At 35.6% G+C, this 13,899-nt stretch overlaps 1 protein-coding gene across 1 annotated transcript in view; it reads left to right on the top strand.

Annotated features, from left to right (window-relative positions):
• LOC129217769 (trichohyalin-like) overlaps positions 1-13,899 on the top strand; it is a 150,957-nt gene that overhangs the window by 126,259 nt on the left and 10,799 nt on the right. Inside the window, 3 exon segments of the mRNA XM_054852113.1 lie at positions 5,920-6,087; positions 10,061-10,141; positions 13,549-13,634. Of these exon segments, the coding sequence (XP_054708088.1) occupies positions 5,920-6,087; positions 10,061-10,141; positions 13,549-13,634 (335 nt within the window).

Below are 13,899 nucleotides of genomic sequence, written 5' to 3'. Positions count from 1 at the left end.
CTTAAGATCCGTATTAATTTTCGGAAATTTTGAATTTACTGACAGATTGATGGACAGCTGTCTTGATGACATTTAATTTCAAACTTATTTTACGTTAAGAAAATCCAACTTCATGCAAGGCCACTTTTTTCTGCCCGTTTTTCTACAGTATGTGAAGATTTTTTACCCATTATACAACTATTGAAAAACCATGGCCTGATTACCGCACAGGCCTACGAGGCCTGGGCCTTGGGCCCCCTCTTATTAAGGGGCCCCAAATTACTTAAAGAATTATGCATAGCATTACAACAATACGAGAAATGCACATATTTTTAAAATAATGACTTGGTAATTGGAAAAAAAAAAATTGAATTTTGTCATCTTGAATTCAAATTATGTTTTTCGCAATCACGAGTGTCTGTGTATATGTAAGCGTGTGTGTTTGTGTGTGGAGGGTATGTGTGTATAGGCATATGTGTTTGTGTCTGTGTGCAGGTATGAGTGTGTGGGTAGTTGTGTGTATGTGTGTGTGGGGGTATGTGTGTGTAGGCATATGTGTTTGTGTCTGTGTGCAGGCATGAGTGTGTGGGTAGTTATGTGTATGTGAGTGTGTGTGTATGTGTTTGTGTATGTGTGTAGGTGCATATATGTATATGTGTGTGGGTGCATGTATGTATGCGTGTAAGTGTAGGATATTGACGAAACCTGGAGACGGTTTTCGCTAGAGGTGCAGCGTTGTGAGGACTCGGTCGACGGTGATGCTGTGGAGGGTGGCGGTGGGAAAAATGATAGGACATCAAAAACAGTCAAATGAAAGCAATAAGCAATCGTGATTGCTCAAAAACTTTCGTCAGTCAGAATTTTTATTCACTCTGCCAGTAGCCAAATTTACCATGCCATTATTAAGAGAGGCCCCAAAGGAGATTCATAAAATGCACATGATAAATAATTTACATGATTCTGTGATAGGCAAAGGGGCTTCCAAAAATGCATTCTGACGGGGTCCGCAAACCTGTAAATCAATCACTGCATTCCACTATAGAACCTTCAGGGGCCCTCCAAACTATTGTGGGCCTAGGGGCACACTTTTAGTTAGTCGGGTCCTGTGAAGAACAACACTGTTTGCAGGGTTGCCAGACGTCCCGGATTTCAAGGGACAGTCTCGTATTTTAAGAAATTGTCCCGCACTGTTAAAAATTCAGGAAGATTTTCTGGTAATTGTTACTGTAAAATGGCGGAGTTAACGCATCGCTGATTTTTACGGTAATTTATACCGGAAAAATAAGCGATCCCAGCTCCAATTGGTTGCTGTGGCCTACCGAGGAAACCGTAAAATTTTACTGTAACATTTGATTTTTATGGTAATAGTTACTGGCAACATGGATGCCAGTAACAATTACCGTAAATTTTCCGGAAAATTTTTAACAGTGCGCGTCCCGGGGAACTTCCATACGGGACGGCTAAAGTCCCGTATTCTAACTTATTACAATATTTTACAAAACGAGGCGTTATTTTAAGGAAAAAAATTTAGTAAAGCAAAAAATGTGAAAAAAAAAAGAGCAAAAAGAAAATCATGTGGCAGCGAACGCAAAAGTTATTTTCGTTTCAATTTGGTTTTTGTTTTGGCATGGGCGGCAGACCAATCATTACTTCGTCTTTGCTCATTGACTAATATTGGAAATATACCCCTGCGCATGCGTCGGCAATCGCGATGAAAACGATTTTTATACTTTGATCGGCGACATTTTGTAAAGTTTAATGCTTTGATAAGATTGAATTTCTCAAATTTTTCATAAAGAAACATTCTACGTCGGAAAGCGCCTCTTAAAAATACACCATATCCAGTAACTGCCCTCAACCTTAAAAAATCCCCCCCCCCCCCGCTTTCACTCTTAGAAGCCTGTCCCGTATTTACTGTTCTGAAATCTGGCAACCCTGACTGCATGTGCAAAATCACATACCGAACTACTGATAAACGAGACAGGCACGTTTATCAATAGCAAGGTGTCTGATGCAATCAACGCACGAGATGGCGCGATCATGAGTGAAAATGATGCAATCTGTCAAAATACAGGAAAATGACTACTGGTCTTAAACTTTTGCTCGCGACTGTATATCATACAGTATTGTGGGGCTCTGAGAAATTGAGCTCAAACTCTGACAATGTTTACTTAAAATACACCGCCAGCTCAGTTATTCCATCCGAGGACTGCAGTTTCGTGCTTTTTAGCACTCATCAGCCCGGAATAGGAATCACATGAGCTAGAGGCGAAAAACCTCTTAAGCGAGTCAAGAGAGCAAAACAAACTGGTAGCTAATGCAGAATTATCAAACCAGATGATCGACCACAGAAATGGTGCGGTTCAACTCAAAGATTGATGGCAAAGCATGGTATTTTGTAGTAAGTTACCGCCCTATAGCCAGGGCTAAGGCGTAACTTACTATATAAGAGGTTTTTCGCCTCCAGCTCATGTGATTCCTATTCCGGGCTGATGAGTGCTAAAAAGCACAAACGGCAGTCCTCGGATGGAATAACTGAGCTGGCGGTGTATTTTAAGTACTTCTGCCTTTGCTTTGGCTTAGGGCTGTAACTTACTACAAAATCGGACAATGTTTACCTCTGTTTCGGTAAATAGGGAGGGATACTTGTCGCTAAGTTCAGTTGAGAAACTTTCTTAGTAGTTTTTCAAAAATATTTCAACTAAAGTCCCAGCCAAAATCACGTCTATTGTTCACTAAACTCCTCTAAAACAGGTAAACATAGTCAAGGTCACAGCTCAACTAACCAGAGCTGCACTATAACCCGGACAAGTTGCTTTCTTGCCTTAACAATATGCTGACAGAGAAAACACTTTTACAGAATTTTTATAGAAATGTCTTGGCGGGAAAGTCTTATTACAGATGAAATTGATTTGCGACTAGCTTACGCTTGGCTACGAAATAATGCCATAATATGGGATAACGCCTAGAGTGATTTCATCTGAAAGTAATTTAGTGCACTTAATTATTATCGTTATTAGATTTAGGTGTCTCTTTCAATTAGGACCTTAACCAGACTTTTGTTTCGGGGAGAGTTTTACCAACTACATTTCTCGCAAACCCTATGTGATCAATACAAATTTATGTCATTCGTATATTCTATTGATTTTTATTACAATAGTTTATTTAAATAAAAGAGTGTTACTTTAAACGCTTGGTTCTTTCAAATCCAAAGAACTTGGATGTTTTTGTTTGCATTAGGTATTCAAAATCTGTTGAAAACGCTGTACAATTATGCTCGCAATGATTACAATAAAACTTAATGCTGTACTGTTTGACAACGGATTGTATGTGATTCGGCAATCTGCCAAGTAATGACGATTCCATCTGAATAAGTCTAGCAGGGGAGAAGGGAAAATAACGATGGGATTTTGATGCGTAAGCTTCATAATGTCACTAGTGCCTTATTCATTTATTGCATTCTCAAAAATAAAATAAAGGGAAACAAAAATAGTTACCATGGAAACAACAAAAGAAAATACAATTTTCATTTCGTTCAGGAACGTAAAAGCAAAATGGTAAACTCAGAACTTTGTTGAGAATAAATAAATCAATTAGTTTTTGCCGTGAGAACATAGATCGAATATACTTTAGATTAAAAAAATGTTGCTGTGAGCAAATTTTCATTTTTACAAAACTAAGGCTAAATAACAGAGAGGCAAAAGTGCACATCTAAAAGAAACCAACTAACATCCCTATAAAGTAATAGATACGTCCATTTCCGCCTATAAACCGGATATCAGCCTTTCCATGTAATCGATGGCAGACAGTAGACAAAGCACTGAGGTAGTTCAATTTTTTTGATAATAATAATTTCATTTTGCAAATGAAATTGAGAGAAAATAAGAACAAAAATTAAGTGGCAATAATAAAATTTTCAGCAAAAACATTGTAACACAGTGAAACCATTTTTATTTAATCTGCTTCAGAAATCAAAAATAATGAATAGATGATTCTTGTATTCATTTTAATGTCCCATATGTGGTTTTACGTGAAAGAGTGGTGTTACTGATCCAAATAATAATAATAATGATAATAATAATAAACAAATAAAATATAAAATCTACATTTAAGGTAAATCGGGAAACCAAAATATCGTTGTTTGAAGAAATACAGTGAAATCTCGTTACAACGAACTTCAAGGGATATCAAATTTTGTTCGTTGTAACGGAAATTTCGTTGTAACGGAACTAAAACAATGTACAAGAATTTAAATCTGGACTGAAAATGTATTTCGTTGAAACGGAAATTTCGTTGTATTGGTATTCGTTGTAACGGAATTTCACTGTAATATCATATGAGTTCCAGGTTGACGAAGGGATTAAATTGCATAAGTATTTCACTTAATACCAAGTTGAAAGACACGACTTGAAAAATAATTTCTAAACTTCTAAAAACAATGGGGTCGTTTCCAAAATTTTAAAAGTATTTTTTCTGAAAGAGCATGTTTAAAAACATAGGATCTGACCATTTTTTTTATATAATTTGTCTAAGTTTAATATTTTTAAAAAATTACTTAAATCGGTGCGCTTTCATTGTTTATACTTCTGCCGGACGACATCACAAATGATGAAATGCCATTTAGTGTTGCCACTCACAGAGCTAAATATTTAATTCGCATCTTTACTCACGTGTATTGGCAACGATATGGTTGCTAGCAAGCGTAGAGCGCAATTTTAATTCGTTTCTTGATCATCATAACGTGGAACCGTGGTGAAAGATGCGGCAAAGTGCATCATTTGTGATGTCATCAAGACCACGTCTTGTTTGAAAAATCGGACAGTTTAAAAATTAATTAAAAAATAACTGCTGGGAAAATGAAAGTATTTTCTGGGTCAAAGTTATTATTATTTATTTATTTATTTATTTATTTTTGCTTATTCTATCAATTTCCGTGACTAAAAGTACTACTTTTGACTGAAGGAAACCACCCCATTGCGCCACTTCTTTTTCATAAAACAAAAATTATTCCAACATCATTAAAGGAGGAAGTTTCTGACTAAAGTTCTCTTCACGAGAAAAAAAAAACTTTGCCCCGTACATGGAGCAAACTGAAAAATGAAATATTTTTCTGTGGAGCATAGGGGTACATGGAGTGCATTGAGAAAATTAAATATTTTCCACGTTTTTAAGGTAAAAATGTACTGCCAAAAATTAAAAATAATTTTTCAATGCAAGTTCTACTACAAAATGCATTGCTCTTTCTTTCTGTACTGCAATTTTCAAAGCAAATTTCCAATTTGTTCGTGGTAGGAAAGATATCTTTACTATTTTACTTTGGCCCGCAATCCCCTACAGTGCTGGTCAAATTATTAGACTAAGACTGTTTTAAAAGCAAATTCTTTATTGATTACATAACTATAGACACATTAACGAACAGTGAAATAAATATTTAATATTTAGTATGCATTCCCTTGTTCTTGATGAGCATTTTAAATCTTTTTGGCACACTTTTCACAAGGTTTACACCATTTCTTAAATTTTTTAAAAAAGGAGATAAAAAATTGTTTTTCCCTACTATTGTATATACTCACATACACATACTCACTAATTACCTAAAACTAACTTTAAATACAACAGAACACACTAATAAAAAGAGCTAGTGAACTGTTTAAGCTGATTGAGGTTATGTTCCTGGTAGGTAGATAAACAAAGAACATAAACAAAGCAGACAGTGCTGCCACCTGCAAACATTAAATTATGTTAAAATAACGTAATAACCAGTGTACATTATGTACTGTACTTTAACAGTAAAATAAATAGTATTTTAGTACAAATAGTGTACAAAAAAAAACCTCTTTAGTCTAATAATTTGGCCAGCACTGTACTTTAACTACTTCAAAAAATATATGCCGAGGATTTCAAGGAGTTAATCGTACGGTATGATGTCCTTTTTTCCAGCTCCACAGCAGCCTCCTGGAAATCCGGGAATCCCACGCCAAACTCCGAGGCCTCTCAGATCGCATGAAGAAAGAGCGGGAGATCCTGCTGCGGGAGAGGGAGGAGTGGAGGCAGAGGTTCCAGGCGGCGCAGCAGCTCCACAACACAGCCAAGGACATCGGAGAGCTTGTAAGTCCTGAACTAGTTTACTCTCTAAATATCACCAACAGTGGCCGAATTGAAACCAGATTCAAAAAAAAAAAAAAAAAATCGCCAAATTTTTTGCCAAGTTGGCGACTAAACTTGGCGACCAAAAGACTGGCGATATATCGTCAAGTGTCCGAGAAATTATAACATCACCTGAGTTCACATCGAAATTAACTGATTTCCCTCCAAAAAGGGGCAAAAGACCCCTTTAGAAACACCCGAATGCAACCAAAAAGGGAGGTCACAACTAGACCCCACTAGGAGTCTACGTACCAAATTTCAACTTTCTAGGACATTCCGTTCTTGAGTTATGCGACATACATACGCACATACGCACGTACGCACATACATACATACAGACGTCACGAAAAAACTCGTAACTAACTCGGAAATCGTCAAAATGTTTATTTCGTGTGTTTATACGTTCTTAGTCACTTATCCACGTGTGGTTGAGTCGAAAACAAAACTCGACATTCATTCGGGGGTGAGCAAAATGGAAATTAAGGTCGATTTTTGAGTGAAATTTTTTTCGCGAATGCAATACTTCCTTTTTTGTAAAAGGAAGTAAAAAGGAACTACACTGTAAGAAAATTGCAAAACGTCACACTATAGTTTCGGGCAGCGTTCCGGGATTTCACAGGTTTTCATCAATTTTCTGTGAAAATCAAGCATTTTTGTCAAAACTTTCCCTTAATTGCTACACTTCTTTTTCCTTAGTTGCACTAATGCAGACTTCTCACTGTTGTGAAAAACATTTTTAGCTTCCAGTTTAAAGATTAATTCAGCGTGTTTATTAAGTGTATCGTCTACTGTTCGATTGAGCTTAGCCGACGAGATCGGCTAAGCTCAAAACGAGAGTAAACTGTGTCTCTGGATTCCGTAGCTTTGCGAAAATTGCAGGCAAGTCAGTTGCTTAATACCTACTTGCAATTCTGTATGTATACGAAAACCGCGTTGTTGAGAGTTGGAATCTGAACAGTAGACGTGTAGTTTGATTGGTGTTTGAATGTTTTCTTTACTAATAATAAAGCTCAATGTCTGAATGTCTAGATGTCCGGATGTCTGTGATGCGCATAGCGCCTAGACCGTTCGGCCGATTTTCATGAAATTTGGCACAAAGTTAGTTTGTAGCATGGGGGTGTGCACCTCGAAGCGATTTTTCGAAAATTCGATTTTGTTCTCTTTCTATTCCAATTTTAAGCCCATTTTTCACAGAAATTTAATAAAATGGGAAATAATTTGTTCTGAAAATTTTCTTTCTTTATCTTTCTTTTCGTTACTTCTTTATCTTTCTTCTTTTCTTTTCTTTTTAAATAACAAACCTGAAAGTCTCTCTGTATGGATATTTGGATTTCTGTGACGCGCATAGCGCCTAGACCGTTCGGCCAATTTTCATGTAATTTGGCACAGGGTTAGTTTGTAGCATGGGGGTGTGCACCTCGAAGCGATTTTTCGAAAATTCGATGTAGTTCTTTTTCTATTTCAATTTTAAGAACAAAAATATCATAAGATGGAAGAGTAAATTACGAAATTATCATAACGTGGAACCGTAATATGGGCACAAGCCAATTGGCGAGAAAATTCACCATACATTATTTGTAAATACAGGCGAACCAAAAGACCTTTTAATTTTTCTATTACGGGCGAAGCCGTGCGGGTACCACTAGTAGTTAATAAAAGCAGATTTCATTCATTCACATTTAAAGCAAGTTAAGCGTGAAAATTGGGTTCTTAGAGGGGAATATTTCCCGAGGCTATTATTTATTTTAAGATATGCATTAGTCACCTTGTTAATTTTGCTACCTTGCTAGAACCCAGCTGAAAGTGAGTTTTACTCTAATTTTCATCAGTTACGACCAGGGTTCGCCGATATATATCGGTCGATACATATCATGATATATATCACGATATATATCCGATATTTATTTTGAAAATATCATATTTTGATATTTTCCATATTTATTTTTTCGAAGAACCACATTTGCGATGTAAAAATTAAATGTACTAATCATATCATCAAAAATAACAAAAGTAATAGAGTATATTCATGTAACATATTAATGTGACATTAATGTAGTGTAAATCTTAATGTATAAAAATCAATGTCCTGAGATAACATATATATATATATATATATATATATATATATATATATATATATATATATATATATATATATATATATATATATATATATATATATATATCAACGCACAGCCAATACTGCTGAAGCCTCAGACTTGAAATTTGGCAGGCATGTCCACATGATTACGAAAGTATCCACTAAGAAAGGATTTTTCGAAATATCAATTAGTTCGGGAGAAATTAATTAAAACCCCTTAATTTCTGTGAAATTAAAACCTGTCATTGAAATTTAAATCCCTTATTTTTGGAGGCTTTCCTCCATTCAAATCATTATTCAGTACTTCCTCTCAACTTTTGCTCGATAGCGAATTTTGAATTTGATATTGTTTTTGTTTCTCACGCGATTCTCGAGACTTTTCTCAAGTCAAATAATAATGTTTCTGTCTTTTGCTTTCATTTTTCAAAATTAGAAACGAAGTTTTTAAGAACATCATCACAGGTGGACTATCCTTTTGAATTTACAAGAGTGCAGTTTCCTGTAAAAGTTCGCTTTGCAATAACCGTTAATAAGTCACAAGGACAGACATTAAAAGTAGCAGGGATCGATTTAAGAGAGGACTTTTTATCACACGACCAATTTTATGTAGCTTGCTCGAAAGTCAGTTCATTAAGCAGCTTAATAATTTTAGCACCAGAAAAAAAAAAACTAAATATGTTGTATACAAAGAAGTTCTTGCTTAAACATAGGTATAACAATAAAATGTGGATGGCCTGTGTTTGCAAAGATAATCAATACTTTAAGAGGATCTTTAATAATAGTTAAAGATCGGTTAAGGACAAGGGCATATATATAAGGAGTCCAGGGGTCCCGGGATCCTCCCAAAATTAGAAAAAATTATAGGTAATAAGTAATTATTATAGGGGATTTTCGAAACTAGGTGCACCAAGCACTGTTAACCCTGCTAATTAAATTACCCGAGCAATGCCGGGTACGGGAATGCTAGTACTATTATATTCCTTCTTTATTTTCTATTCATAAAACTATTAGTAATGTAACTATTTTGATTGGTCAGAAAAAAAAATGTTTTATGAATATGTACTGACTAATGCGTATTTTTTATTTCTGAAACATATAAAATTCCTACAAGTAGTAATCAAAGAAAAATGAGTAAAAATGAGTCTCTTGCTTAAGTAATTTAATTAAAATTAATAGAAATGTATCAGTTATGCTACATTTTATTTCTAATAGATTAAATTATCACATTTTACTAATGGTTGTAAATATCATTTATATTTAAAGGCCATTCAAAGTACTTAAATTTTTACATAAAATGTGTATTTATGAATTAAATAAAGAAAGAAACAGAAAATTTTAAACTTGATGCATTATAATAACAACATAAGAAAATTATCAGCAGTGATTTGAGGAAGCAATTACGATTTAATGACTTAAATTTGCACTGATTGAAAATATCGGATATATATCAAAATATCCGATATATTTCAAAATATCGGATATTTTCGAAAATATGATATTTTCGAACCCTGGTTACGACACAACGACTATAGTAAAGTGCATTAGCAAGTGCGTGAAACAAGTCTGAATCCAAAGTGCCCTTGGAACCAAAATGGAGGACAGGTTTCTGTCCTTGGGAGAGGTTCTAGGACGAGTCAGGTTCATCGAGTTCGTCAAATTGACAAGCAATAAATACAACACTTCCTCCATTTTAGCACTTCTCTGTAAAAAACAAAAGTATCACTTCTGTCGTGTGTCTTTATCGACGCACTGCAGTTTTTTTTTTTTTTTTTTTTTTTTAGCTGGAATAGAAGTGTTTAAAGATTTACTAACAAGCTACTTATCATTTCACAGATGGAAAAAGTATATTCCGAAGTTTCAACGAAGGACGAAAAAGCATCGTTTAGCCCCGACTTCAAAAACAATGTACAAAAGGTATGCTATACATGATCTTTTTTTATGTGATTTTTTTAAAACACTGACTCCGTAGTGTAATTAGGAATCGGGCGAGTTTCCAGATGTCTTTACCTATAGTAGAAAACTAGGTGATGAAATTATCTTGTCCCTTTGATATCTGCGCCTTGATGATGGCAAATAAAAGATGAGGGCACTTACGTCGTTCACTGTTAAAAGCTAAGGAAACTTTCAGGGTAAATATTACTGCAAAATGGAGTGTTTAACAGTACAAAAAAATTACAGCATTTGTACCGAAAATAAATAAATAAACTATTGCAGCGGGCTTTGATACACCACAGGACATAGAGTGCGAAGCATATAAGACCATTTTCTCTTTCACTCGATGTGACTCAATCGGTATGGTGGTCATCGAACTCGCGTGCCAATAAGCTTACGTTCGACGAACACGATCGGTAGCAACCGGTTAGTTAATCACGTGACAGCTAATGATCACGTGCTCCAATCACCCAATCAACAGCTTAGAATGATAATCGGTGCGGTAACCGGTTGATCATAGAACGCTCCGGTTAATAACCGGTTACTTACCGGTTGACCGGTGAGGTTCGTCGAACGCAAGGTAAGAAGGTTCCGAGATCGAACCAGCTGCAACGTATTTTGACTCTCGTTCGTTCTACCATGAAATTTTACAGTAAAATAGGATTTTACGGTAAAAGTTGCTGGCAACATGGATGCTAGTAACTTTCACCGTAAAATTTCAGGATTTTTTAAAACATTGTTGGGAAGGAAAAAAAACAGCTTGGTAAAGAAAACAAAAAGAAAAACCCTTTAGCAGCAAGACGGGTTCTGTTTCCCGCAAAGCAATCAATTGGCTTAGGCCTGTTTGTGTTCAACGATACTTTTGCCTTACAACTACAGCAAAAAGCACTCGCTCTAAACTATTGCTACTTCAAAGGGGAGCGAACACTATGCCATTTGTTTCCATACAAAACACAATCGTTCATCAAAGTTAGGATATGACTACAGATGTCGCATGGTTAATTTGGAGAAAAAGTTGTTTAGTAATGTAATACTAAAATGTCAAGGATAAAATATAAAGCTCACAAAATATTCGCGTAAATAAACGCGACGCTTCGCGAAATATTTAAATTATTTCGCCGGAACGCTGGTAGAATATTAAGTTTTACCTGAAATATTTATTAAGTGATATCGGATCGGATTATAGGAACTTTAGGTACAGACAGGGGGGAGGGGGAGAAGGGACACCTGTTGGCCTGGGCCCGAACCTGAAGGGGGCCCAATAGTTTTAAAACTTGAGGTGAGATATTGGGGTGAACAATATGGAGGGGGCCCGGAAAAGTCATTTGTGACGGACCCCAAAATTTCTGTGCAAGCCCCTGGGTACAGAGCACAGGTTAACACTTGTTTAGTCATAGGTACCTGTTTAGGTATAGAATACAGGTATAGTATACCTTAAATTCTTTTACAAACATCTTTAGAACGCTTAGATCTGCGTAATAAGAACGAATCCTTTAAAAAAGAGAGCACAAATTATTCATGCTGTACAGCATTCATCATGAACTACAGGAGCGCTGCTCACCTCGCTGAGTTGGTTGTCAACCTCAAGAACTCATCAGTTTGCACCATATTGCTAACCCTAGTATGGTAATATTTATTTGCTTTATGATCAACCTCACCCTTCCAAAAAAAGGGAAACTCTAGCTGCCAGTGTCAAATGCCATTGTTATTCTTCTAATGGTAATATTTATTTGCTTTATGTTCAACCTCACCCTTCCAAAAAAGGGGAAACTCTAGCTGCCAGTGTCAAATGCTATTGTTATTCTTCTATTGGGAATGGAACAATTCTCCAAGCATTCAAGGATTCTCCCTTCTGGGACACATTGTAGGTAGAACACCTAATAGGAGCCTTAATTGTAGGTACACACCAAGTCCAATATCCAAGAATGTACGAGTTTCGCTGTGACAAGCGAGCAACTGTCATCCTCATAGCTTTACTTCAAATGTTACGAAACAAACTACTTAACTTACTATGCAGTGCTGAAGTAAATTATGAGACATTTTGGAAAGCAAACAAATGCTGAAATTTCTTCGGAGCCTAATGAAAGTGTATTAAGAGTTTAGTATAATGCCATCTATTGTATTAGAGTGAGGTATCGATTCGAAAGTTTAAGAGGCTCTTCAGGTCAAGTAATCACGAACTTAGCATCACTGGCAGAATAATTTTTCTTTGTCGAATTGCTAAACCAGAAAAGTTGTTGAAATTCATTTTAATCCTAGATGTGGACCATGCCAAAGAAAATATTGCTTTTTTAAGAAGGAACCATTCGCCGTATTATTTGCTTATCGCGTACAAATTAAAGAGGTTGGAGCATACTCCACTACTTTCTTCAATGATCATGAAAGAAAGGCCAACGCCATTTTCGAAATGATTTTCTTCACCACCGTTTTTTTCTGTGAGTGCACGACTGAAAGCTTTAACTGCAAGTGATTGTTTCTTGCTAATTAGTTGACATTATTAGCGTTGAGTCCAGATGGCTTTTGCTCGACGAAAACAAGAAATCAATAGCATAAAAGCATAGACTAATAATAAGAATAGACCGAGCTATGGCAACCCTTTTGCTGCTCATACACCAAACCATGTGACTGGTGGATATCCTAGCAACAGCGGGCGTTGATCGTAGCAGACGATCTACGACCGCGAGAAATAAAATAAATAGAATTGATGGAACACGGAAGAATGATCTTTTATGGAGTCCGATTTGTAAATTTGTTATTCTAAGTTGTAAATATTTTGTTAATATAGTGAGTTTTTCGTTTAGATAGTACTGTGCATTTTCTTTAGTCAATTTCAATAACTCTCTAAGCAATTAAAGATGCAATCGCTGAAAATGAATCGGCAAACGGTAAGATTTTTACCTACAATTTCAATTGCGTTGATTTAAGATACCGATTTACGCCATTACGTTCATGCCAACGCTGACGTAGCAGTTCCAAATGAAATAAAAGTTACTGAAAACTGTGATCAAAAACTAATTACTAATGTCAAAATAATGCATAACTAAAAGAAAAAAGTTCAATCTCTGCACCTGGAAAGAAATTATAATGAAAACACATTACGTCTTAAAATACATGTCGAGTGCCAAACTATAGATAATGTTGCCATCTAGCAACCATGCTGCCAAAGTTTTCGCCAAGCCTCCCACCAGTCACATGATGTATCTATGAACCAATTTTTTCATCAGCAAGTCTGGGAAAGCTCGGTCTACTCATATTATTAGTCTATGCATAAAAGCAACAAGGAAAAAATAGATGCATTATGAAATTTCAATCATTTTCTTCAGAAACGCATAGAATATTCATTCATTTAACAAAGCTTTTAATAGCTGTGATGTTTTTTATTTTCGTAGGTAAAAGATAGCTTAGCTGAGCTTCTCAAATGTTCGGCAGTTCTTAAAGATGACGAACGCATGAAAAGGACTACATCATTCCGAAGGTGAGTATGTGCAACAGGTGTGAGTCAAATTACTGTTATGACTGAACATTAATAAGCTAAAACACCACAAACGAAATATGATACAAAAATTTCGAAACTGAAACATCAATTGCTATCTTATTCTATCTCTTTTCCTTTGATCTTCATTTGAAAATGTTTTACTTGAGCCTGATTAAACTACAACGTACTTGATTCAGATTATTAAAGCACAAAGGTATAAAATGTATATGAAAGCATGAGTGTTTTTTTTTTTTTTTTGATATCA

Source organism: Uloborus diversus, chromosome 2 (assembly GCF_026930045.1).
Source record: "Uloborus diversus isolate 005 chromosome 2, Udiv.v.3.1, whole genome shotgun sequence".
Lineage (NCBI taxonomy): Eukaryota > Metazoa > Arthropoda > Arachnida > Araneae > Uloboridae > Uloborus > Uloborus diversus.
The sequence above is the reverse complement of the archived record's forward strand: the minus strand, read 5'-3'. Positions and strand labels throughout refer to the sequence as shown.